Source organism: Vanellus vanellus (genome assembly GCF_965231255.1).
Source record: "Vanellus vanellus genome assembly, chromosome: 16".
Lineage (NCBI taxonomy): Eukaryota > Metazoa > Chordata > Aves > Charadriiformes > Charadriidae > Vanellus > Vanellus vanellus.
Window position 1 is genome coordinate 17,042,108 of NC_138921.1, and position 27,381 is coordinate 17,069,488.

A 27,381-nucleotide genomic window follows, 5' to 3' on the forward strand; every position below is an offset into this window, starting at 1 on the left:
CATGAAGCACACATTCGCCACAATTGGACAGTCTGGCCTTATAAAATGCCCATTTTCTTTTTAATTATGCTGCTTTTTTGTTTTCCCATCAGTGATACCTGGTGACTCCAGAGCTCATACTCACCACACCGAGTGAGAAAGCATTTGCATTTGCTTTTCAATTTCAGTCAAATCATCTTGTACTTGTTAGGAGACATGGGAACAGGAGCTCTGAATCTGTTAATGTTACAACTTATGCTTCAATTAAACTCTGCGCTAATAATACATGTGGCTCCTTTGCAAACACTCGTAAACAGGCCTGTAGATCAGGAGCCAGTGAAGGAGACCCTGCAAACACAGATCCTGCAGATTCGTCAGTTACTCGACACCTGAAGACAGCTTCGGGTCTTTCCCTGCCCCTAAAAGAAAACGGCTTCCAATTTCCATCTGCGTATCACAACCAATGCGTTGAGCAGGAAGAGACACGGAGGGTCAGGAGGCGGCTGGCTTCCCCGGTCACTGGCAAGCGCAGCATGCTGTGACCAGGCCCTGCACATCAGCCTCCTCTTGCCTTGCGCTTTGAAAGAGAAACTTGAAGACAGAGGCTTTCCAAGTGAGCCTGGAACATGGGGGCTGAAATTTGCTTTCCCAAAGCAATTTGGACCTCGCAGATTCATTTTTTGAACTCATGTGGGGTTCCATTACGTCAGCATGAAGCATTCTCGCTGGATTACCTGTATTTCTATCAAAGCAAGGCATTCAAAAATTCTGCTCTCTTTCCTACTAACACGAGGCTTCAGGAGAAAGCAATTTAGAAAACATGGGCAGAACAAAACAGGATCAAACCAGCAAACGCTTGGCTGCTGATCACAGTTCATTTCTCTCCCCCTGCAATGAAACAGCCATCAAAGCTAGAGCTCATGGCAGGAGGGACCGGCTCCCTGGTGTCTTAGTCCTGGCCAAATCCTTCCTCAGGTCCAACGAGCCTGTGGCTCCAATTGATCAGCGTTAGCTATTGCATCTCTAGCTGATGCAGGCTGATGTCTCCCTCCAGTATGAGAAGGGAAGGTGCTGGCAGCAAGGAAAGAACTAAGGGAAGAACTAAGCTATGTGTCCCCATGTGAGTATTTTGGCCCTCCATCTCCCATCTGGAGACACGGCCAGTGCTGGGGCTCGGTGGACAGCTGCACACAGCAGAGCAATAACAGGGAAGACCACCAATTTCTGCAGAAAAAAACCCACAAAGTAGTTACAAGGGGCGGAATTGGACTGGACACAAAGCTGAGTAACATAAACTGCAAAAACCAGTCACTACAGTCACTGTGAAAGTGTCCCATTGCTTCAGAAACTAAAAAGTTAGCTAAATCTGTCCCCTGGAAATGGCAAGAGCTGTCCAGCTGGAAGCAGGCAGAACTGGCACTGCCCCAAGGAGCTGGCACTCCCAGCCCTGTCTCCCAAACGCTATGTCCCTCCCTGCCACCACCTCGGGGTGCCCCAGCTCCAGCGCCAGCAGCCAGGCACTGCCCAGCGAGACGCAACACAGTGCACCCCACTGTGAGAGCGCTAAATACACAGCTCATTGAAAACCACCCCTGAAAACCCAGGGCTTCCAGAATAAGGGGATGAACAAGCTTTTCCGAATCTCTTACTACTAAACGGACAGACTCCTCAAGGAGACAAGATGTGCCATTGCTCTCCACGAGCACCACTCTCCATCTCCTCTGAGCAATCGGGTGGGGGAAAGCACTCAGCTTGAAGTGACAGTAAAAGGGAGAGAGAGGACAAAAAACAGGTTAAAAGCAAATTTTAGTTCAGCTGACTACCCAGATAACTTGTTCTTTAATTAAGAGTCAGAAAGGAGAGATTCCTCTTAATTAAGAGTCAGAAAGGAGAGATGACGACAAACCTTATTAAGCATGTTTAGTGGTGACTTTGGCACAAAGGAAGCGAGTGCTAGTCAAGATGTGCTGATGAAACCCAGTTAAGCAGCACTGCCAACACAGAGAATGATGGGATTATCATGGAGGAAGGACTGGACAACCTTATGCACCAGAGCAACAAGGATGGGGTGATGAAAATCAGCAGTAAACTATGCAAAGACATGCACTTCAAGACTACGAGGGCAAGGAGTCATCATCTGGAAACAAGAGGAGAAGGAGCTATCCAGCCTCGAAGATTAGGCACCCTGAAGAAACTCCACTTCACTGTGAGGAACAAGAAAAGTCAGTGCACAGTGGTCACCATTAAAATGCCATTTTAATGGCATGTCAGACACCGTGTCCACAGGAGTGGTGGATGAAAGATGATGATGATAGTGGGAAGTCCTCTGCTCACTGTAATTACCTCTCTCCCTCAACATGGAGGAACTTACAATGAAGGAAGAGTGTCGGGGATGCTGACCCAACCCAGACCCTCTCCCACTGCCACTTCATACTGTACTTAAGGACAGATAAGAAAAGGAGTATCTGGAGCTGGAGACAACAGGAATTCCTGCCCCAGGACACCAACTTCTCCTGTCCTGCATGAAGAAGGGAAGTGGGGAGGGGAAGATGGAAAGTCACGCACAGAGCATGGCTTTGAAAGGCAAAGGGCAGCCTGAGAAGTAAAATTCATACTAGAGGTTAGGGCAACAGGTTACTGAAACAGCCAGTGCTGCCACTCTCTGGAGAGGCTATGGATGGAGTTTCACCCTGGATACTATGTCCACCAAAAAACTGCTCTCTGTCACAAGCCCTGCTCAAGCAAATTCCCAGAATTTCAGCTAAAAAATTAAAGTTGCTCTTGAAAAAAGAGGAACCTGGTAAGAGACCCTACACAGCACCGCCTGGTATGTTTCCATCATTTGCCAGGGGTAATTACAAAGGATGGCCCAGGAAGGAAAGGTTCTGACTCAGACTCCAAAATCATCACCTACCAAATATATACTCTCTGTGCATTCCTCAACAGACAAAAATGAGGTTCGTAGATGGATGGGAGATGAAGCCTTCATAGTTCTAAATGTTTTAGTCAGCCTCTTTACTGCCAAGAAAGGAGAAAAACAGTGAGCAAATGTTTACCAGGAGACACCCAGGACAAAACCAAGCAGCATAACAGAGAACAAAGCTGTGCTCTTCTCACCATGGCGCCTGCTATCACATTAGTTTGCTTGAGCTGTCACCCATCTGTTGTGGCACTTACGGAAGAAGGATCCAGAAACACACTGTCACTTCGAAACATCAGCATTCTGACTCATTCTTACAGCTATCATTATTGACTTCAAAGTAAAAGATAGCCTTCTGGTCAGGCAGCCAGACTGCATTCTGGAATAGCACACGGGGGATAAGCAGAACAGACCCAAGGCAAGAACCCAGCAGACATGAAGGGAGACGGCCAGAGACAGCCTTTGCTGCCTTATATAGGGTAAAGCACTAAAAATGGCACAAATCATATTACTTCACAAGCTTTCTTTCCTTAATGGTGAATACAGTTAGAACTGGGTAGAAACCTGTATAAGACATCAGCAAAATAATCATAAAAGTTACATTCTGCCTGTGCAGATCACCGATTGTTCCAATTCAGGCACCAAGTTGGTAGTGGGGGAGAAAGTGTCAGACTAACTTTGGAACAGTTTTTGCAGCTCCTGTGCCGGAGCCCGGCAGGCGGTGACAGCAGAGGCCAAAGGCATCTCCAGCCTCCCACCAGCACCAGCCAGTGCACAACAAACCCCTGCGTCGCGAGGAGGTCACCGCTGCACCACAGCCTCCAGCTTAGACTGAGGTAGAGTCGCTCTTGACTGAACCCGCTCTTTCAGAATGAAATACAAACACACCAAAAGTTGAAACAGAGCAAAAGTGGTTCTGAAGTTCACCCATGTGATGGAAGAACCAGGTCCCAGCCCGCTCCTCGGTGCAGGGAGAGCCGAACAGCACCCACTGTCTGAGGCACGCTCTGCTGCAATGCCACTAGCGGGATGAGCGCGCCGGTGAGCGGTGGGAGAGGAGGGAAAGGGGTCTTGGGCGAGTCAGCTAGTCCTTCGGCAATCGGGGAAGAGATGGGCAAACATAACCACCATTTTTTTATGCTAATTGCAAAACTGCTTCAGAAGAAAATATCTGGCATCTTTGGACAACACGCCAAGCACATGAATATATGCACAGAAGTTCTCTCGTAACTGCAAAAAGATGCTAAGCACCAAGGGAGAGACTTTAAACTGTGTTTTATTAATAATCTGAAGTGTCCTCTCTGCATCGCAATGGGAACCCTTAAGAGCTGCAGAGGCTGAAAAGCCAGCTCTCCACATGGAGCCTTGGCATCTGGAAACACCATCTGCTTCGCAAAGGTTGACAATCTGAGATTTCTGGTTAAGCTCCACATCTCCTTGTTGTGAAGGGCTTGATAACTTGTGACTGGTCCTCAGTCCATTACCTTCTGCTTACTGCGTCACAGAGCGCATTACATCTCCCTGCAGAGCGCCACAGCAGCTGGGCTGTGTTATATTCCGTCTCCGTCTTGCTCAGCATTAGATGGTACACTTAAGAGAGCTTTCCATCTCAATCAGTGAAATGCAAACAGAAAATTTCTGTTGCTTCAGCAAAGAGGCCAACTCCAACGTTCTGGCTTGGAAACACGCATTTAGATACATTTTTTTGCCTGTCAGCACGGTTATTTTGATGAGGTTTTGTTTTGCATGTGGATTAGATGAAAGGGACAATTAAGACTCGACTTTTTAATTGGTACTAGATGCATTTTAAACAACAGTAATAGCCTTTCTCAATAAGAACTGCATGTTCTCTTTCTCTAGTATAACTTAACTCTGACAGAGAAGACATGAAAATACAGCCAAATAACGGCTGAAACGTGAGATCCTGCACTCAGAAGCTAGGAAAACTATTCTAATACAAAGCACAGAGTGGCTGAGTCAGCATACCAACTGAAAGTTATATTTCGGCTTAAAACCAAGACAAGAAAAACATTGCTGCACCAAAACTCTCTCCTTTTTCTTTTTTTTTTTAACAAAAATTTCTGGAATTACATGCTGAAAGCATAATAAGCATAATTAAATCCAAAGCTGCCGTGAGATTAATAATATTAAGATTCATTTTCTAGTCCCAACTTATCTGATTTTGAGCCAGCAAAACAGTGAGAGTTTAAACCGCACGCGGGTACCATGAAGGTTGAGGAACAGGAGCAAGTCGCTTCCTTTTGCAGCAGCGCTTGTTTCATTCTGGGATGAGGCACAGCAGCTACAGCGAGTGTCAGCACTTGCAGGGAATTGCTGAGCCCATCTCGTCTCAACATTTCTGTACCGGTTTGTTGGGGTTTTTCTAAGATGCTGAGTAGCACAGACACAGACACAGACTACACTGGACATACGGACAATCAGAAGAAATACTACAGAACTTGAATTAAGCTCTTTCTTCTAGCAAACGAGCTGTGGTCTGCCCAATGGCAGAGGGCTCACAGAAACAGGAGAAGACAGTACAGAAAACCCAAGATGGCTCATCACCACACTGTCGTAGGGAAGAAAACCAAACCCAAGTGACAGATTACATTTCCCCAGACTGCATTTCCTCTGATTTTGCTCAGAAAGGATTGGGGCAATTCTCCAGAAAGCAGCAAGTGCTTTGCAGGGTGCTGCTCATAGCATGTCCACCCCCATTTTACAGGTGCTCACGGCTGAGCACAGCCATGCCATACCCAGTAACCACACCAACAGAGCAGCCTGCGCACCCTCCAGTCAGCTTCCACTGGGAACAAAACTCATTAAGTTCACAGCAGGAGGAACTTTCCCTCAGTCCTGACCATGAGCTGGGAATCCAGTATGTTTCCCAAGCGTAGCCAAGGACATCACCTCCATCACCCCCCCCCAAAGACCCAGAGCTTACGCCTCGCCCTGCCTGGGCAACCCAAGGTCCCGTTCCTCCACCCCTGTCACAGACCGGCGGATCCCTCACGTCTCTGCATCTCCCCAAAACCAGTGCCACGCTGGCAGCAGGGGTGGGGGATGTGATCTGTGCTTTGCTGTTGGTCCCCGCAAAAGCCCTTACCAATGTCAGAGGCAGCCAGATGCCAGGCCCTCTACCCCAGCCCTTTGCCCCTTGGGTGCTCCGTCACACCAACAGAGATGTTACCAATGCTCGATGCTCTCATGCTAAGCATGCCACAAGCGCTTTTGCCTCACCCATTTGCCCTAATTTGTGTAAAGGAGGAAATTCGCTAGGACTGTTTTGTTTTCTCCAGTTCACCTTATCTTCTTCATTCAGCTCCTGAAGACTCAGCTATTAAGAGAAATTAAGTAATTCATCAAGCCCTTTTCAATTACCTGCTGTTGATAACATCAGAGTACAATTAGCATCTACAAATGAACCAACTGCCAACTGCCAAGCAGAAACAGAAGCTAATTTACAGCATGGGGCGGCCTGCAAGAGCCGAGATTCAGGGGCTGCCAGCAAACGCGTATTTTGTTATACCAGCACCAGCCCCGTTCTGCCACTCCCAGCCAGCTGAGAACACATCCTGCAGGACAGCTGGAACATCAGCAGCACAAACGCCACGTCCTACCACAGAGATGGAAATCCATCTTTGGTCACTTCCACATCTGTTGCTGTGAAGAAGCAGCAGGAACAGACTTCACTTTGGGGTAACTCAGTGCTCCCCAGCCTGCCAGCAGGACGCCGATGTCTCCCCTTGGAAGGACATGAGACTCCTACACTCTGGTATTTTAATGTGCACATTCTGAAAACAAACTTAGTTAGGATTTGACCCATGTGTCTCCCAACTTATAAGGCAGCAATATATTGACATATCCAGCTGACAAGCTCCCAAAGAAAAGGCCAGGTAATAAGCCCGGTCACTTCTTGCCTTAGTGCAAGACTTAAGTTTATTGCTCACACCTGAATAGCTCTTCAAATGCACTTTACCTTTTCACTTCCCTTCGTCCATGAGCTTGTGCTTTCTGGTGCCTTTCTGAGCAGCTCCATAATTGAACATGGGACATATGACATTACATCGGCACAAAACCCGCCAAGTGCCTGTTTAATTTATGAAGACAGTCTGGTGAAACTGGAGTAACTAAGAAGACAGCACACAGCAAACCTCCTGCATCCTGCAGCAGCTCTGATAGTCACGGCATTCCCTGACAAATTCTGCTCCATGTCAGGGCTCCATGTCCTTACCTAGATTGGAGGAGGCTCTGCCTTCAGCAGCTCGGTCCTGCAGGCTCTCAGCGATGTGCAACTGTTCTTCGTGGTACTGCTTAGCCCTTTCCAGGTCCTGCATACATCTGGCTGCATGGCCCAAGCCAGCATAAGCTCGCATCTCAATGGCCTTCTCAGCCAGCTCCTGGGCCAACTCCAACACATAGTTGTGGTAGGACATGGCTTTGTCGAAGTTTCTCCGGTAGTGGTACGCACTGCCTAGGTTGCTGTAGGCTCGAGCTTCCTCCCGCTTGTTCCCCAGCTCCTTGGCAATCTTAAGATGTTGTTCATGGCACTGCACCGCATTTTCAAAATCCCCCATTGCAATGTACACTGCTCCCATGTTGCCCAGCTCCCGTGCCTCAGAGAGCTCATCTTTGGACTGCTTTGCAAGGAGGACACACTGCTTGTGGCTAGCCAGTGCGTTTGGGTAGTCCCCAATGGCTGTGTACACGTGGCCCAGACTGCTCAGTGCTGAGGACGCTGCCTGCAGGGATAAGATAAAAAAGGTAAGTGCAAGTAAGCATTCACGGAAACAAGTCAAATGGCCCCAGTCCTAGAAATTAAAGCCACAAAAGGCCATTCTGGAGACAGAATGTGACTACCAGCTAGAAAACCTGCTCTCTGCAGTTCTTCTACACCCCTCAGAGCAGTTCAGGCGGAGGCAGCAGGGAATGGGGTTGACTTGGGAGACTCGGGCTAGGACTACCTCCTTCTCTGAAGCATACAGTGTGTGCATAGCTGGTAGAGGGGAAGGATGGCACTGCAAAGATGCAGAGACCAGTGGGGAAATAGAGAAAGTGAATGCTGCAGAAAACCCACTCCAGGACCAGCCTGAGCCGTCTCAGAGAGCAGCACTTCCCCTGTAGGCAGCCACAGCTCAGGTCACCTCTCATGACTACTTTAACACCTACACCAAGTCCTGCTTAGGCATGACGTTCACCTGCAGAGAACACTGCAAACAAACGCTTGCTCTGTTCCACCCTCCACCCACTAAGCTCATGTCAAAGCAAGAGACTCCCGAGCCCCTGCAGGCTGGTGCCAAAGCACTGGCAGAGACCAGCAGCAGAACGCAGAACTTGACATACATGCCCATGCTGCAGGCTGAGCCAGTCTCTTCTTTCCAGGCTAAACTGCTGTTGAGTACCTGCTGCTGGAAAACTTGCACACTCGCAGCCAGCACTTGGCTGGGAAAAGGGAGATGCCGCTGCTGCTTGCAGCACCAGTGGGCCAGTGTGCAGTCACCAACATCTCCATGTACATGTGCTTGGCCAATCACACTATGCTCCAAAGAGCGCCGTTCTTACTGTGCAGCATCAGGGTCCTTCTAATACAACATTGTTTGTTACTGAGCCTCAAAGAACCTTGAGACTGCAGCAAAGACAACAGTATTTCAGCAGCTGTAGCCTCTGTCCCCTGGGGACATCTTAAATAAATATAGCTGTTTGAAAACCCAAGTTCTTACCACCGAGAAACAGCTGTATTTAACAAGACAAATTATCCGAGAAGCAGATTCTTTTGCCCACTGCATCTACCAGGACGTGTGCCTCCCCTCCACCTGGCAGAGCCAGAGCATGCACAGCCGGGCGGCGGGGCACGCAGCCAGCAACAGGGATGTGTTCCTTCTGCCTCGTGCACATCTGCTGCCTCAGCACGGCTGCTCACGCCAAAGCTCTGACCCCGAGTCCTCCATGGGCCCTGCGTGTGCGTTTCCATTGATACTCAGCTGCTGCTGTGACCCAATTCCACGACAGCCATCTCTTCCAAACCCCCGGAAAGGAGCAGTCAGGGTGAGCGACTGCACAGAGATCGGCCTGTGCCCCCCCAGCACCCTGGCTCAGGAAAGATCCAGTCCACCCTTCCACCCGAGATGGTGACACAGCATCTCAGGACACTTGTCCTTGCTATTTGAAATGGCATAACTTTGTGCTACCAATGAAGTGGAAGCCTCCTCCTTTTCCTGTCCTTGGCCATGCACTCCCAGTGCAGCCTTCGGCTAGCGTTCCTGCCCACGCAGCGGATTCTGAGCTCCCCAATCCCCTGTTGAAATTTCTGTTTCCTAAGAGGCAAGACCTTTGCACCGAGTGGTGTGACGGGGCGAAGAGCAGCTTGACCACACCACCAGGCTGCAGGCAGGTGGGGCCCTTCGGCTGTTCCACTGTCAGGAAGGCAGGCACGCTCCTTCTGTTCTTGCTCTCTGGGGTCAACCCCTGGAGCCCCCCGCATGGCGTGCTTCTGTTGCATTTTGTTACTCCCCTCTTGCTATGACTTGTATGGCCTAATGCAGCTGATACTGGTGCTCTGTTTAAGGAGCAAGCGCTCGTCACTTTTCTGGGTGCAGTATCACTAGTCACACCACCAAGAGCTCTCCCGTGAAATGGGATTCCATATGGCAAGTGCAAGGCGTGCAGCTGAAAGCGCCCCGCAGGACACGCCGACCAGCTATCTCCAATTGGAACACCACGGAGCTGGAGAATGGCTTCAGTGCGATACCACTGATAAAGACACCAGACTAACCCCTGGGGAACACAAGATGAGCTGTGAAAAGTGAGCTCCTTGCTCTGTATGCATGAGACTCAGGCCACAACGTCGCAGCACGGTTCAGACAGCAAGCGGACCTCTGCGGTTAAATTCACCTAAGAATTTGCAGATTCAAGCCTGCCTCTTTTAACCATTTTAAACAGCTGCCTCCTCCACACTACAAGCACGCAGAAACGCACTCTGACAACAAGGTTGGAGGGAAAACACTTACTTAAATTAAGCAGCTGGAGTAGCTAAGGGATGGCAGTGGCTCCCCAGCAGTGCCCAGAGTGGCCATGAGGAACCTCTCCAACCCACCCAGCACCACACCAGGGAGCCCTGCCACCTTTTCGCTGCCAGGTCATACATCTGCTCCCAGGAGCTACCTGAGCTAGAGGGCCTTCCCTCACACTGGGCATTCCCTCCGGACACTCGCCTCGCCTGGATAAACTGGTATATTCCTGCTTGGCTCGCACCTGCAGAATGGCTATGCCCACAGATGCAGGATTTTAATTCCTTTCTCCGAGGCAAATGACTAACCTCTTCCTGGCCATACTGTCCGGCCATCAGATATAAAAAGAAAGCGGATCAGAAAATCTCTTCTACAGGAGTAGAGCTGGCTCAGTGCCTCTCAACTGGAACCACATTTTGCTATTGGAATTGCACCCGTGAAGAAATAAGCCTTTCATGACTTTCAAAAACAGTAGCAGGAGGAGCCTTCCCAAAGATTATTCTTACTAAAATTATATCATGATTGGAAGAGTAATGCTAAGCCAGGAAGATCTATGGGCCAGAGCAAGAGGCAGAGAGCACAGGTGATAAATTATTTTTGTGATCAGTAGCATTACAGAGTAATATTTCCACACTGATGAACTGTAAATATGCTGTGCTGATTCAAATTAATAGGGAAACCATCTTTTCTCATCCAAGAACCTGAGGTGACAGATTAGCTATTAAACACAATTTATAGGTCATAAGATAGAGAAGTTATAAGAAAGCTCTCCCGTGGCCAGCTCCGTAAATAGCCAAGCTGCATTTGTCCTCCCGGAGGCACCCTTTCAGGCAGCCTAATTATAACGGAAGAACTGCCAGAATTCAAAATGTCTTTATTTTCTTCCACTTAGTGTTGCAGATGAACTTCATTCAACGCACAGGACAATGCACGCAGAGCAGCGGCAGAGCCTCAGCCGCTGCGGGAGGCCCCGCAGCATCCCCCAAGCTGCCGTACCGCTCCGCAGGGCAGCGCGGCCGCAAAGCCCGGGGCTCAGTCCCACAGACAGTGAGAGCGGCACTGGATTTCGTGCTGCCAATATGTGCTATAATGAACTAGAAATAAGTCGCCTTTGCTGTTGTAATTACCACAGACCAGAGAGAAGAGCAGCTAGCAGCCACTTTTCAGTGACATAGTGACAGGCTGGGGACAAAGCTACTGAACATGCTGCCACAGGGTCAAATGGTTTCTTGGGCTTGGGAGGTGTTTCTCCAACAGCAAGCTCCACAGGCGGTGTGAGAACCAACTAAACCCTGCAGAAATAAATGATTTAGAGCCTCTGCAGAGGCGCAGGCACTTGGCTTACAATATCAGGGACCAAAGCCATATTCACTCCAAAAATTACCTCTGCAGGACACCCTGCAGAGCACTGCTGCCTTCACTTCACGCTACCTCCCGCAACTCCTCCTCCCGTTAGACAACTCCATGTCACCAGGTAGACCTGGCACCCAGCCGGTGACCACAAGACGGGTGCCCAACAGGACAGCGATGCCCCAGGAAGGGGCCTGGGCCCGGTCCTGCCGAGCGCGGCAGCCGGCCGAGAGGGCCACAGCTCCTCACTCCCGCAGGGCAGGCGGCCACAGAGGTCGCAGACCCTCCTTGGCGCTGCCGTGACCGGCCGGGCAGCGCAGACGGGACACCAGTGAGGGGAGGCTCTTATCTAAAAGAAGGTCTGAGAGGTTTGCAATCTCACTAGGAAAAAAAAAGGAAAAAAATACATACATGCAAGACGTCTTGCATAAGCCCAGACCAAAACACCGCGCAGGGCTCATTACAGGCTTCAAGGCACGTGGGAGCTCCCTTCCTCCTGCTGGTGAGCAGCACGCTCACCGCCGCACGGCACAAACCAGTAGGCCATTTTGGGCACACTTAAAACCTAGCACAAGTAATCAGCAGAACTGATTCAGCAGCCTCAATTAGTTCTGGAAGACAGGCCACCACCACCAGCAGCACTTCTGATATAACCGGGGAGGGAATGGAAATGTCATTCTGGAAAACAAGGAGTCAGTGAAAACTGGTGTCTCATGGGGCTGCTAAAAAAAAAGTGGACATTTATGCGTGCAGATTGCTGAATAAGACGAGCTATGGCAAAGAGCCATCTAGACAGATGACGTTAATGGGCTATGGCGAGGGAAAAGAGGCATAAACACAAAGCAGCAGAACTCAGACTTTCTGTGCAGAAGAGAAACTTGACAGATGCAGAGACTGCTCATACTGTACCTGGGAAGAAACCTTTAAGAGGTCTCCTAGACTGGGAAGCAGATCATAGGAAGTCAAGTCTGTGTGGCCGGAAATGTTTATTCTCAGGGCTCCTAATCCCTTTGCCCAACAGCATTTCCAGGCTCACGCTAAAGACCTGGAATGAACAGTACAAGCTTGGCAACCTTTCTCAGGGCACGCAAAAAGACTTGGCTCACACATCTGAGTGCCCAGGGCCAGACCATCCAAACTGGGATGTGGGAGGAGGACAAGAGAAGCAGAAAAGAAAAATAAGTAGGAGACAAAATGAGAAATGGAAAGTGAAGGGTAAAGGGCTGACAAGAAATAGTCCACGTGGATTAGAAAGATGGGGCTGTTTCCAGAGGCTCGGTTGCGGCTCCGGCAGACAGCGAGACAGAGGCAGGAAGGCCACGTCTAACCGCTGACACGGCCTTCACACCAATGCTCCCCACATGTTTTATTCTGCAGCAGCTTCCACTGTTAATTAAGCTGAGTGCTCCAAGAGAAGCACTTCTGGATCATCTTGGAGTGTGCATGAGTGGATCCTATGGCACTTCTGCCTTCCCCGGGGCTGGTTGTGTGCAGCGTCTCTTCTCCACCAAGATCACTATCAGTACTCTCTATGTGCTCGTGGGGGCAATCAGCGGAAAGACCGTGGAGCTTGACATTAAAGCAGTGTTCAGGAACAATTTGGTGATTACATCTGCTGGGGGACACCAGTGACTCGCTTCAGGGGGTTAGTAATAGGATTCCAGAAGATAAATTCATCACTGTATACTTAATAAAATCCTCCGCATAATAGGATCCACTGGGAACTCTAAGTGGCTCACACATTGGGCCAACAGGGTAGGGGTATTCCCATATGCGCTGCCAGAGAAGTCAAAATGCTGCAGTGAGAGTACAAGGTTGACACATGTGAAACAGACTCCGGCTGTGCTAGCCCGAACCTCTGCTGGTAACAAGCTGATGGGCGACTACAGCTTCATACCAGTGGGGTTTTGCATCAGCAAACAAAGAAAATCAATGCTTTATATATCTGACAAAGACAAATTTTACAGTGGGGGTTGCTTACACCTCCAAATATGCAATTTATCAATCTAATAGAAAGCAGATTCTTCTGCCACTGAGCAGGCATAGAAGGGAGTTCTGAAAAAGGCTTCTAATTGCTCTCTTTTTCTTTGGAGCAACAGCCAGCTTAGGTTTTTCAGCTGAATAAGGTAGAGTCTGATGTTAAGCAGATACGCATCACAGAATGACAACTAATAGGGACCTTATGACTTGGAGAGATGTGTTTCTTAGGTATTTCACCCTTGCCAGAGAATGGTCATTTCCCAATCATGTTACATTTCAACAATTCTTTAACTGATCGTACAGTCTCCTCAAATGAGAACACTATGGGCAAGGTGAAAATGCTCTGCCTGGTATCTCATTATAAGGTAGCCTTAATCCCCCAAACCAGACACCAATTGGGGTTGATCAGAGATGGAGCTTTTACAGCCAAGGTGGGGAAATAACTGGCATGGACTAAGCATTTGTGAAATTCAAAAGCCTCACTGCAGCATGCTCTTGCGTGCTGTTTCTCTCCACTTCCATTCTCCCTCTGGGCACGGGGTAACAGCAGGGCCTGATCCTACACGATGCAGAGGAGCTGTATCCAGAAGATCAGCCATGCATATTCATAACATCTGTACTCACGACAGTCAGCAGTACGCATTTTCGAGAGCCAGCATCCCTCCTCACGTGCACGCTCTCACTCTTGAATGCAAGCAAAGGTTTCCTGGTTCACTGAGTGTATTTTGGGGGTGGTGAGGTGAAGGCAGCTTCAAGAGATAGTTTCTGAACACACACAGAGAAATACTTTCTGTGTAGAATCATAGAATCATAGAATGGTTTGGGTTGGAAAGGACCTCGAAGGTCATCGAGTTCCAACCCCCCTGCCATAGGCAGGGACACCTCCCACCAGCCCAGGTCGCCCAAGGCCACGTCCAGCCTGGCCTTGAACACCTCCAGGGATGGGGCCTCAACAACCTCTCTGGGCAACCTGTTCCAGTGCCTCACCACTCTCACAGTGAAAAACTTGTTCCTAATGTTCAATCTGACCCTGCCCTCTTCCAGTTTAAAGCCATTCGCCCTCGCTACATGCCCGAGTAAAAAGTCCTTTCCCAGTGTAGGAAGTGCAGAAGTTAGCTTACAGTGAGGCAACACGGCGTAAGCATTTAAGCTCTTTCTGTATGTGAGTTCTGGTTTATAGGTATGGACGACGTAACTGCTGTACATGTAGGCAGGACAGTAGCATAACAGGGGATGAATACTTTCAGGACCTACCAAAATGATCCAGTGGCTGTAAATTGCACTTTATCTCCACTTGTATTAAGCCCCTTTATCATTTCCTCAGAATCCACTGGTATTCCACAACTAGCCCTGAAAATCTACTGAGTTATGCATGAACACAAGTTTCCCACCCAGATACAGCAGGTGCCCCATCAACATTCAAAGCTGCCCTTCCCTTCCCCCTCAAAGGCGAGGCTGATGTGCCAGTACCACCTCCAGCTTTTTCCTTTGTGTGGCATGCTTTTGAGAATAAGAAAGGAAGCAGCAGGAAATATTCTCCTCCTGTACATTATCTGTAGGCAGAAAGAAGGAACAGATTTGCTTTTAGGTAATTATTTCCTGGGGAAAAAAATACACTGGAATCAATACCCCTGTCAAAGCCAATTTATTTGTAGAAGGTCTCAGTCTTTTACACAGAAACTACCAAAAATCAAACCCCAAAGAAGCCAAAGCTGTGGAACAGAAGCACTGGTATCTGAGCGCCTGGAAGGAACTTTGTAACTACTACTAACTGAAAGGGAATAACCAGGAATTAATGACACAATAGAAAAACCCAAAATACACAGCAGGAACAGAGCTCCAGTGCCCTCCTGATTAATGGATTAAATCCAGAGCTCTGCAGGTCTCAAGGATTTGCTGCTCATGACAGAGGCTGCCACGGGTAGTGCTTACAATCCACTCCCAGCCCTCTCTTTCGTTCCTTGTTCAGGGAAATGACAATGTTCTCTAGGACTGATCATTCTTCCTCTTTCATGGCAAAAGAATCACGCAAATTATGTGAACCCAGGCAAACCTGAACAGCACCATGCCTCGACTGTCGGGTTATTCATAGTCAGTCATCTTCCTGAAACCAAAGGCTTCGAAGGGAACACTGACTTTCAGCTGCTCATTTAGAGATCAAAATAACATTGCTCCAGTGGGAAATCCATTTCCTCAATCTCCTCCATGATCATTTAGGAGTCAGGTGTCCAGTTCTGCCTAGAAAACTTGTAAACCCAAACTTGGGTTACCCCCCTAACAGAACTGCAAATATTTTTGACCACGTTTTGTTGGAAGGCAGAAGCAGCAACTAGTCCACCCCGATATCCATTTCTTAGGAGTAAAACTTGTCACTTGCACAGAAAAGGCTGTTCCCGTTGACGGTGCGAGCTGGCACACCACCACTCCCCGTGCGCAGGCGGACACCCGGGAGGAGCGTGCTTCTTTCCTGGGGTGGGCTCTGCAGCACTAAATTCTCATTCCACAAAGAAAAGAAAGTCACGCAAAACACACCAGCCCAGGAACACTACAAAGTAGACTTCAGCATCAAGTCTAAGCATCACCTGAGGCTCACATATCTTTATCCCAAGTAGCCAAAATTTGGTAGCTTTCTGGACATAGTCTAAAAGGCTCCTGTGTGAAATCACTTTAAGGAGGATGGCTGACTTGACATTTTTAGTGATGATGTAAGAAAAGAAGCCCTCATTTGAAACCACAAGCTCCTCTGAGATGGTGACACTGAGGAGTGACTCATACCCTGGTCAAAGTCAGTCCTGGAAGAGTGAGCCAGCACGTTACAAACTGGGACCTCACAGAACCCAGAGAAGCCCTTTATGCAGGCAGAGGAATCTGTAACTCCTACAGTGGCGTGCTGACCAGTGCCAATCCTAACACTGCTCTTGCTCATAAATCTGGATACCACTTCACTGGAAACTCAATCCAGGAAAGCCTTGGCTGAGGTGGGCCTTCTGAGAACCCAAAGAGTGCTGCTCCCTGAGCTGCGGATCTTACACAAGTTTTCTGCTTCATTTCTTTTACTGCAATCGGGCGCAGGCCTCAGCAGAGTGCTAGGTTTTGCAGATACTGTGAGAGGTAAGTAAAACCAGAAGACTGGATTTCTTTCAGCAAAAACCCGTGTGCTGTGGAGGTCAAGTGGGGACATTTAAAGGAGATCCTCAGGAAGTATTACGTTTCCCTTTTGAGTCACAAGTCCAAACAAAACAAAGCATATGGCCTTTTAGTGCATTCCCAAATTTCCTGCACTGGTCAGATTTCCCTGCGTTCTGCTTAATCCTATCACGTTTGAACCGGACGAACCTGTATGAATCCAGTCAAACTGACTTTTTCTAAAAAGAGCTGCTAAAGACACAAAGAGAAAGGCAAAGAGTTTATGCTCTCTTATACAAACCCAATGACTTCACGCTCAAGCACTACGGCTGCTCATATCACTGAACTCATCCTCTCAGCCACGCAGGTAATTCAGTCTGAGATGTAATGCAGCGCTAGTGCCCTAGAAGACCCAGAATCCTCAAATGAGCTCATACGGCAAGTGTTTTCCTAGCAGGTGGTGCTCAGCCTTCCCTTCCCCAAGAGAGCAAGCCTTCCTCCGGGGTATGAGGGAGTTCGCCCCGGATGCCTCACGAAGCAAGGCTACCGCCTGCAATGAGGCTGAAATCAATGAGGCAAAGGGTGGCACCGCACTTATTTAACGAGGGTTTCAATGTATAGCTACATCACAGGTCAGATTTTTGAGTCCCAGAGGTTAATCAGAGGCCCCTCAAAGACCAGCTGTTCGAAGATTAAGTATACAAGGGAACAATATGAACTGGAAAGTGTATGTCTGTGACTTCGTACGCCCAACAACAGCCAAACATCTGGGCCAGACAAAGACTGAACTTCAGTGAACTGAACAATGGTGCAAAAAGTGTCCAGGAAGGCATTCTGCAGACTGAGTCAAATCTCTCACAAGTTCTCATTAAGCTGAAATCACAACACCTGCAGAACCTGAGACTTCAAGGGCAGCAGGGGTAAAAATAAAGCTTCTGTCCTGTTAGGAAATCTGGAAAACCAATCTGCCCTGCTCTCACCTAACTCTGCACCGGCTGCTTCGCACCCCTCCTTCAGCAGCGCTCCGCAGAGGGATTCAGCACTCCTCTGCTACCCTGATCTGCTCAGCCAGGTCCTCCTAGCACGTGGCCCGTATTGAGGTTTCACTTCTGTAACTTACATCACCCTCGAATCTAGTACAAAACCAGCAGCGATTCCGGAAGGCGTGGACCAGGCTCTGCAAACGCCTCCTCAAAAAGCTGGGAAGGTATTAGTGCCGGTCTCCTGGTAAAGCAAGGAAACTCTCTGGTCCTGCACAGTCCTGAAGATGACAACGCTGCTTTTGGCGTAAAGGGCATATGCCTTATAAAACAAAAAACACTCAAGCCACAGCGAGTCTCAGCGTAGTGACGATGGGGCAGATGTGCTGGGGTGCCCCGTGGAGACCCCCTCCTCCTCAGCTCAGCCTCCTGGCTGATCCCTGGAAATCTTGCTGGGCCCCTCCACCACTCCAACTGCCAGTCGGGAAACTTCTGCCAGTCCCGCCAACGGTGCATCTGGAGCTGACCTGTTCCCAACAGCACAGTACTGGGAGGGAGACTGAGGGCTGAAGCTGCACACTGGGCACTGAGTGACTCTTGGCAGCTTCCCCCCCAGTAATAATGAAAACACACATTAAAACCAGCTCGAGATCAGCAAGGAGGCTCTGTGACGCTAGGCTTCATGCAAGGGCTCAGATTAGACAACAACTTTCAAAGGAAAAGGGACCCTTTCTTTCTGCAAGTATCCAGTCCATGAACTGCAAGGGTCTGATCTTTTTACCAGTTTCTGGTTTCTGTGGGTAATTTTCCACTGAGTTCCTAGGAACTGACGCTGGTCTCACCTCTTTGGAGAGCAGAGATTGGGAGCAGTCTTTTGCTTGAGCAGTTAGCAGCCTGATCAACCATTCTGTTGTTTGTAAATCCTGTGTAAAGTGTCATGGGATTTGGAAAGCTGTTTCTCACGCAGAGGCTGAATCAAAAACCAGCTTGTTTCAATTTCTTGAAAGTACATCCAGGACTCAAAAGATCCCCTAAAAGAACCCCAGAGAAAAACAGAAGGCATAATGGAGAAACAAGAGTGAAGAGGTAAACCCAGGCACTAAACACGTTTATGAATATAGATGCACCACAGTCACCCATTTATCTTCTCGCTGCTTGACCTTTCTGGTAAGGTACTGGGTTTTTTGACACAAGAATAGGAGGACACTCCTGCAAAGTTACCATCTCTGCAATACTTCTCTGCACAGTGCTTATGCAATGGGCTGTAGCCTCTTGATGATCTTCTTGTGGTACCAGTAACAGAGACACTAATTTCTTAACAAAAGCTCTCACATCATTTCCAATATCTTCTCTTGAAAAAAATCAAGAAGCGAAAGCAATTTGCTGTTTAACACAGTAGCAGTGGTCACACCCCAAACCTGTCATTCCTGCACTTTATCAGCAGCGGCTGCATTAACCACTAATCTAGATTAACAATTAGCAAAGCCCACCTCTGCCTGTTCCTTACTTCTGGGAATCCATCAGATGTGATCAAGCTATACAGAATACGGTATATTCTCCTCAGTCTTTCCTGTTCGTGTTGCTACAAGCAGCGGATAATCCACTTCTGGCAGACTACTACATAATAAATTATTTTGAAGCAGTGGCTTCACTGCAGAAGAGGGAAAGGGACAGAAAATAGAAAAGCAGAGGAACAAATACCTTCTCTGCTCGTTTTCTGCAAAGCTCTGCACTTACTGCAGCAAGCACTACTTTCGCCTCCACAGCCTGTTTCTGACATCTTAGTCAACGTTTTCATGCATGACGAATTGCTTTCGCCTGAAGACTCTTTCCAGTTCTCATTTGTGAGGTATTTATATCCTGTCCTCATTTTCCAGACTGTTTGCAAACATAACAAGATAACTGCAGTCGCAAGATTTTCAGATTTTTCCTTTCTGAAAAATCTGGCAGCCCCAGGGACAGACCACCTCTTCATCTGCCCGAGTCCCGCACAAATGCCACGGGCAGAGAAACTGCTGTGGGCTCCCTCAAGCTGCCGCTAATGAAATAATTTGATTGTGAGCATTCCATCTTGAGACTGATGATAATGAAGCACAAACGAGGAAGCAAGTGACCAGGTGATGATCACTTCAGGATTTTCAATGAGAAAGAGAAAGTCGGCCCTATGAGAAATTATATTTCAAAACACCTGAAAGCCACATGAATGCAATGGCAAAGGATCCCTGCTACGAATGATAACCCATGCCAAGCTGAATTCTGCATAGAACAGAGCAGCACCCAGCCCACTGCTGTGCGCCCAAGTAACTACCGACACGTGAACAGAAGGGTAAACAGAAGGAGTTTCTTGGCAGCAGTTAAGACGCCGCTCAGGAAGAACCGGCAGACACAGAAAGAGCCCATTTCACTATGCAGTATGGAAGGTCTGGGTGTGCTTTCTATTTTCCCAAAGATGTGCTACAGAAACCAGAACGTAATATAAATGAGATTTTGTAAGCACATGTAGCTAACCAGCAGAGTCTTTACCTCACTGCATACATTTCTCAAATTCTCTTAAAAACTATCAACAGTTGTAAGAAAAAAATCACAGAGGCACAACATTTCGTTCACATTAAGCTCAGGCTGTGACTGGGAAGTGGAACGGGGTAGGAACAAACCAGCTCATCCCACAGGACACGCGAGGGAGACGGGCTACAGGACTCTAGCTGGTCTTCAACGAGTTGGTGTCTCATGAAGCCTTCCAGGATGGCCTGAAGCACACCAGGCCAAGAGAAGGCACAGCACGGTGTGCTGCCGCGCAGCAGAAGCCTCACAGCTCCGATGGGACTGCAGGGACTAAACCAGTAACTATGAACAGCATCCCACCACCTCCTCTCCAGCTGCACAGGTAAGGCACAGGGAGGTTCACCACCCTCTCTGGAAGCAAAGGGCCAGTGTTTCTGGCTGCTTTGACGTCCCCACGGCCCCTTTTTAGTGGATTACCACAGCATCCCAGACTGGCGGGGGTTGGAAGGGCCCTCTGCTGGAGCTCCCCCAGTGCCACCCCCCGCCAGAGCAGGGGCATCTCCAGCAGTGGCACAGGACACGTCCAGGCGGGTTTGGAATGGCTCCAGAGGGGGAGACTCCCCCCTCTCTGGGCAGCTGTGCCAGTGCTCTGCCGCCCGCACAGGAGAGAAGTCCCTCCTCAGGTTGAGATGGAACTTCCTACGGTCAAGTTTGTGCCCATTACCTCGTCCTATTATTCTCTTTTCTAGTTGTTCTCCTGGCCTTCTCCACACAAATACAGGATGCAGCGTGTGTAACAACACTGTTGTCAACAGTTCACTACAACACATGGCTATAGAGCCCGAAGTGCCACGTTAACTCATTAGCAGAGTCTGAATCAGCCCCAACCCACGCTTAAATGCTGTTCATCATGTAACTGAACATCACTGCTGGTGGACTGAATTGATCACCAGCAATACGGACACTGAAGAACAAATTAATTGAGAAAGTGTTCCATACCACAGAAATATCATTCTTTGCTTCCTCAACGTACATGGCAGTACAGAGATGAGTGCACGTCTCTTTGCTATACGCCAGCTAGTCCAGGCTTTTGGTACAGACATGGAAGCTGTTGCCAGTATCAAGTCAGAAAAATACTTTCTCCAGAACCCCATCACACAGTCTGAACAGTTCCTGCTCAACACACGTACCCTTCGCAGCCACGGGTGTCTCCTGGGGCCTGGCACATACCAGCCGTGCCCGCCCTGAAGGGAAGAACAGACCCCCGCACGCTCCAAAGGCGCGATGCGCAGGCTCCTCTCCCTCAGGGGCCGAGCGGCCGCAACGGGGCTGAGGAGGCTGTTGGCAGTGGGAGAGCAACTCCCCGTGAAGAGACGTGGCTTGCTCTGGGGAGAACCGCGACGACAGAGCTGTGCCACAGCAGAGCAGCACCACTGACGTTGAAAGGACGGGGCACAGCGCAGCTGCGTGCAGCAACGTGCCGGCCAGGCCAGGCACTGGCGCGGTGGCGAGGGAAAGCTGCGTCGCTGCCGAGCCCGAGCTCTGCTCCAGCCTCGTCCCAGCGACGGGCTGCAGCAGTGCGAACCTGGGGGAAGCCTACACAGCTGCGGAAGGAGGGTGGATGCCTGACAAGGTAACCAGAAGGGGAACCTGGCCCACAGCTAATGAGCTGCACATGTTCCGATGAGCTCACTCCGCACTGACATGCCCGACGATGGCTTCTCCAGAGAGGAAGGGTTGCACAGATTCACGCTCCCAGCCAAATCCGCAGCACCACTGCAAGCACAGGGACCCTCGCAACCGAAGCGCAAACAGTTGTAATTTCAACTCTGGCGGGAGCCCTGCGGCCGTCGGCACGGTCCAAAGACAGAAATCACTCTGGGGCTCGGGGCAGGCAGCCGGGGAGGCTCTCCACGACTCGGCCAAGCTCTCCTGCCACTCATTCAGAACGCAGTACAGCTACGGGCACACACAGCCTGGCAAGTGCGAGCCACAGCTGATACCACCTGGAGCCCTTCAGCTTGCAGTGCCGAGAGTGACCGGTTCACGCCTTTGCACAACCATCCCTGCGCAGGGCAGCTCAGGGCACCACAGGCAAGGTCCCGAGCGCAGCGCAGGGCCACACGGGTTGTCTGAAGAATGAAAACAATCACTCCTGAAGGACCGTGTGCTACTTCTAACTCACGCTGTATTCCAGTCTTTTTCCTTACCTAACTCAGCAGAATAGGTATTTCTAAAATGATTGGCAAAGAACACGGAAAAAAACCCCAACATTCTTTTGCCCTGTACCATAATGCACACAAGGAGTTCAGGCAAAAGGCTAAATACTTACAGATTTGCTATTTACTGAAGATGTGGCTTGTACAGACAAAGCACAGCAGGAAGGACACCTGGAAAGCATTTCCCCTTCCCTTCAGGAAAGGGTAGAAAACCTTGGCTTTACAGAATTTACAGATTTCAGTAGAAAGGAATGATCCATCTTTCCTTCTGCATCTCCTTCTGGAAATAAGAAAGTGAAATTTGATCTTTGACTTGCACAGGCTGACAGTAAGTAGCTGTAGTTTACAAAATGTACGAGCTTCATTGCTGGCTCAGGCATGCTTTAAAGAGGACTGGGAAAAACTACTAAAATTGCAAACCTAAATAACCACCAGCGGCTGAGCTGCACACAAAGTATGTTCAGACAGTTGCAGAATCTGCAAATTCCCAACTGAATCCAGACACTGATTATGTCTGTCACAGCAATCACATTTCACTAACGCTCCTCCTCCAGAGACACACAGCAGCTGGTTATCCCCGACAACCTTCCATCGTGATGGTCCTCTGCCGCCAGCAAAGGCCTCTCGTGGCAGTCAGCTCCATGGCAATGCTCTCTGCAGTAGGAAGCGGAGCACCTAACTGTCTTCTCGGGTCTCCTGGGCTTTCAAGCCCACGGCTTCTCTTTATAATGGGAATTTCTGCATTCTGATGTTTCCCCTACCACACAAGAACTTTCATGGATATGCAAGAGCAAGGTGACAAAGAAAACCCACAAAAGCCTGCTTAAGAAGCACCTTTCTTCTATGCCACTTAACCACCCAGTTCTAATCATCATCTTCACCATCCCCTTTTCCTGCAAATAGTCAGCCTTTCTGAAAAAAATCTGCTGAAGCTGCAAACATGAACTCTGCCTTACACTCATAATCATTTTAAAACAACATCTTGAGAGGAAAATCTAGTTCATCGGTCTTGTCACTGAGCTCACTCACCTGCTGCAGACAACTCCCAGAGCCTCACACGCTTGTGGAGGTACCCAAGCACAGCAGCCAGAGAGCACTCAGTGACAAGAGGGCACTGAGCCCCAGCCAGAAGTAGCTGCTTCTGGAGGGGAGATCCCTGTGAAACCGGGCCACGGCTGATTGCTGCAAGCTGTTGGGCATCCTGAGTGAACACCGGGGCAAGCTGGCGCTGATACAGTCCGTCAGTCTGTCCTCCGCTCTCCTCCGGGCCCCGCCGCCCGTCCCGCAGTGCCGCTCCCTGAGAGAAGGGGCAGCAGCAAACAGGCTCCAGTCGTTCAGCTGCGTCTTCATCCCGGCCCCAGGCAGAGCTCGGGGCGCAAACAATCCCCTTCCCCACCCCGTGCCTCCCGTTCATCCCCACCTGGCAAAGGGCGATGCTGCATCGTTAGCGCAAGGCCCAGTCCAGCTCCAAACGGGCCGGCCAGCCAAGATGCAGGAGCTGCCAGCACCCAGTGGCTTTCTGGCAACATCATCCTTCCCAAGAGCTCAGCGCTGGCGATGCACTTTCACGCAAGCACTAATTTTATTCTGGTTAGCTTATGATTTTGCCTTACTGCCCTGCTATTTTTGAACGCGGAGCTGTAATAGAAGGCGTCTGACAGCCCAGGAGAGAGGGGAGCTATTACACTGCGGAGTCCCTGCGGCATCGGTGGCCTCTGCCAAGACAGGATTGAGGCACAGCCTGTGCGAGGGATTGGGCACCAAACTCCAGGAGGGGCTCCACAGCTTTCCTTTCCCTTTCCATTGCTGCTCGTCAGTCCTCACAGCTTCAAAACACTCCCTCAAGTAGTACTCCTCCAAATGAAATGCTTTGGAACACAGGTGCTTCCAAACGGTCATCAAACAGGGCCACTCCAACCCATCCTGAGAGATCACCCACCGTTAGCTCTCCCTTGGCACTCCAGCCTTACAGAATTCGTAATACACGACAGTTCTGCACACCTGCGGAGCACCTACAGATGAAGAGGAATAGGCACATGGGAGATCAGCGTTCCAGGCATCGAAAGCCTTCACGTTTACTTTTTGACTCCACTCTTTCCTCTGACTCTGGCACAGCTTATCAGCTGCACTACCCTCGTCTAAATCCCAGCTCGCCATGTTCCACCAACACACACCACATGGGTTACCTGGTGCCTTTCAGAAGATCCAATTACCTGGTGTTAAAAAAAGTAATTACTTCGAAAATATAGTATAGACATAACATTCTGCTTCTCCGTTATTAAAAATGGATAGATTTGTACTGCAGCATGACTAACAAGCACTATCTATCTTATAAACCCCATCTTACACCTTAATCTTATCATAAACCCCAACAGAGGTAAGACACAAACTGCTTTTGCCCTGAGGCAGTGCAGACATACCTGTATGAGCCAAAACTATACCCGTATGAGCCAAAACTCTGCCTGAGAGCCAACACTCGACTCTGTCCTCAATATCCCCTGGCCAGTTTCTGGCAGCAGAGACAGGGTCAGACTGAGCATTTAGCCATCACACCTTGAAGCCCACCATTAAGGAAGCAGGCCAACAAATTTGGAAAAGAAACTCATAACTTCTGCAATTTATGATCTGAAGGGCACGGCTTCTCTGGCATCCTTAGGTTCTTGAAAGACGAATGACCTTAAGGTACTACTGCTAAGAAGTAATAATGTCTTGCATTGATCAGGTAACAGGCAGTCCAGGAGATTAAGTTCACCACCTATTTTTGCTGGGAGGTGATCACAGGACACAGATTTTAAGTTCAATGTCAAGTTCAACTCAGTGAGTCATACTAAAGATTAACCTGATCCTTTCAGTGTAATCTTGCTTTGCAACCCTGTTCCATCCTACTCACACGTACAAAGTCTTTTACATGAACACACGGGAATTCATTAGAGTTTATCTTTTATCCAGATTTAAAATAATTACTGAATCTTATCTTCTGCCCCACCCTCTCTCTCCACAAAGCATCAGTTTGATTTATTCCCTGTTCTGAGCGGAGGTACCTTCAGTCATTAGCACTCAGCCGCAGTGTCGCGGGTGAGCCCTGTCCTGTATATTTAATCCTGAGTGGTTTTTGACTTGGCGGAGGTGACCTCCCTGTTGTAACTCTGTTGGCTGGCAGAAAAATAACTCTTCTATCAGAAATCCTGTACTAGCCCAACTGCAGGCCTCCATCCTCTCTGAGGAAAAACTCACAGGCTGCTTCTGATGCTCATCAGAGGCAGCTCCTGTGACGGGCAAACGACAATGAGCTACAATGCCCTAACCCCAGTCTTCCCTCTTAGCACAATCTGTCACTCCTCTCCTGCGCATCACGAGTGCCTCGGCTGCGGGTTGAGGGAACCTCTCTTTGTAAAACCCCCAGACCTTTCACAGGCACTATGTAAAAACTGGAAAAAAGCGCAGCAGCCCAAGCTACCCGTGCGCATTTTCCTCAGCACATTAACCAACAGACAATGTGCACTGACATTTTATTAACAGACAGTATGGAATATGTCACAAGAACGTGAGGCTACTGCCGGTGTAGGACAGGGCTGTAACACTTTATCCATGCATTGTCAAGCAGCAAAGAGACCAAGTCAACATTTCACTCCACCATAGCCACATCAGCTTAAAGAGCTGATCCTCTCGGCCCTGTTCAGAAGCTCTAACCCTGGAGCTGAAGATCACGCCATTATTTCAGGACAGGAGTGGTCAAACTCTACCGGCCTGCAGCTGGCTTGGAACAAGAAGGGAAAGACAAGCCTGTGCCTAGGGGCACCACCAGCCTAAGAGTGTTTTATGTCCAACTCTGTGCATGAATTAAGTGGGTCTTAGTCGGAGCTAGTGCTAATGGAGCTGCCCAAAGATGAGCTCCCCAACTCAGGCACACGCACAGAGCTACGGCCCCACCAGCCACCAGTCCGTGTGGTTGCTCCGTGTTCAAACGAGCTGCGCAGCGTCCCCCTCACTTCAGAAGGTACGGTCAAACTTCATGCTGTCTGCCCAGGGGCCGTAAAGTCACAGTTCAGTGACCCCCACACTGCCACCAGCGGCATGGCTGAAGCATGGATAGGTATATCCATATCAGCTTCACTTCAGCCAGTACAGGAGACATCACTGTAAGAGGAGCAGAAGCACAGACTTCATTGGGATTCTCAACTTGAGCACATTCCCAGGGTCTGCAGCAGGCCAGCGCAGCCCACGCTGAACCTGCTCTGCTTCATCCTCACAGAGAAACGACAGACTACCAAGCTGCGCTGCTGTTTCCTCTTTAACTGCATCTGAACGATCTCAGAGCTGAACTCCCACACTCCCCTCCATCAGAAGAGAGATAACTGCCCTGCTAGATGCTCCTGCCTACCCTCCCCTCTTCTACTGCACCTCCCCTCTCTCGTCATCCCTTTTAGGATGGTATGCTACTGACCACAGCGATCATCTGCAAAGCTCCACAGGAGCCCAACAATGCTCAGAAAGAAAGACCGAGTCCCTTATGATTTCTAGTTTCCTGAATCAACTGTACTTTTAAGTCTGCTAATTCTTTCAGAAACAATCTCACAGAATTAGCTCATCCAAATTTCTTGACCAGCCACCGCAGCTGGTAAAAAATCCAACCCATCACTCAACTGTGATGGAAAGCATTGAAATGACGCTGGCAATGGCTACTTCGCGGTGCCATTACGGCAGCTTGCCCAGAACCAGTCTTCTTTCTTGTCTGCATAGACCAAAACCTCATGTATGTTCAACACCCCAAGGCCTCTCTTGGAGACACCAGAGGTATGACAAATCCCACCTACTTCTGCTCCATTCCTTCTCTGGGCACAAGTACCACAGGACAGCCCGAACGTTTCCCCGCATTGTGACTGCAAAGAGCGGGCGACCCATCCGGACGTACGGACTGTGCTCGGTGTGGTACGGTGCCTGTAACAGGAGCTGCACAGACTCCCTGTGCCGGGGAGGGAAAAACGTTTGAAATCTTCAGTCTACCTGAGCAGCTTCTACGATTCCCCGCTCAGCTGACAAAGTCTCCCTTCTCCAGGCATGCACGGGGGGCAGGTCTGAGTGCTACAGCCAGACCCTCTGCGCCTCCTCCGTGGCTTTAAGGGCCACTCAGTCCAGCAGAACCTCCTGGTACCAACGTTTGCTTCAGCAGCCTCCAACCCAGCGCTCCCTCCAAGGGTAGCAGTCTCCCGTACAAAGGAGCACTTTTTACCTTCTAAGCCAATTCTCTGTGCAGTTGGTGGTAAAACAATTACCTCATTACAGTCGCACACCAAACTCCCTTCTGGTGGAATTCACAT

General features: G+C 49.4%; 1 protein-coding gene across 2 annotated transcripts in view; it reads right to left on the reverse strand.

Moving 5' to 3' along the window:
- The window catches only part of TTC28 (tetratricopeptide repeat domain 28), a gene marked incomplete at its 5' end in the record, with an annotated part of 188,830 nt that overhangs the window by 41,663 nt on the left and 119,786 nt on the right, over positions 1 to 27,381 (reverse strand). For both annotated transcript variants that reach the window (XM_082491762.1, XM_082491761.1), the window contains one exon: positions 7,134 to 7,641. In XM_082491762.1, the coding sequence (XP_082347888.1) occupies positions 7,134 to 7,641 (508 nt within the window). The remainder of the gene's footprint in view (positions 1 to 7,133; positions 7,642 to 27,381) is intronic.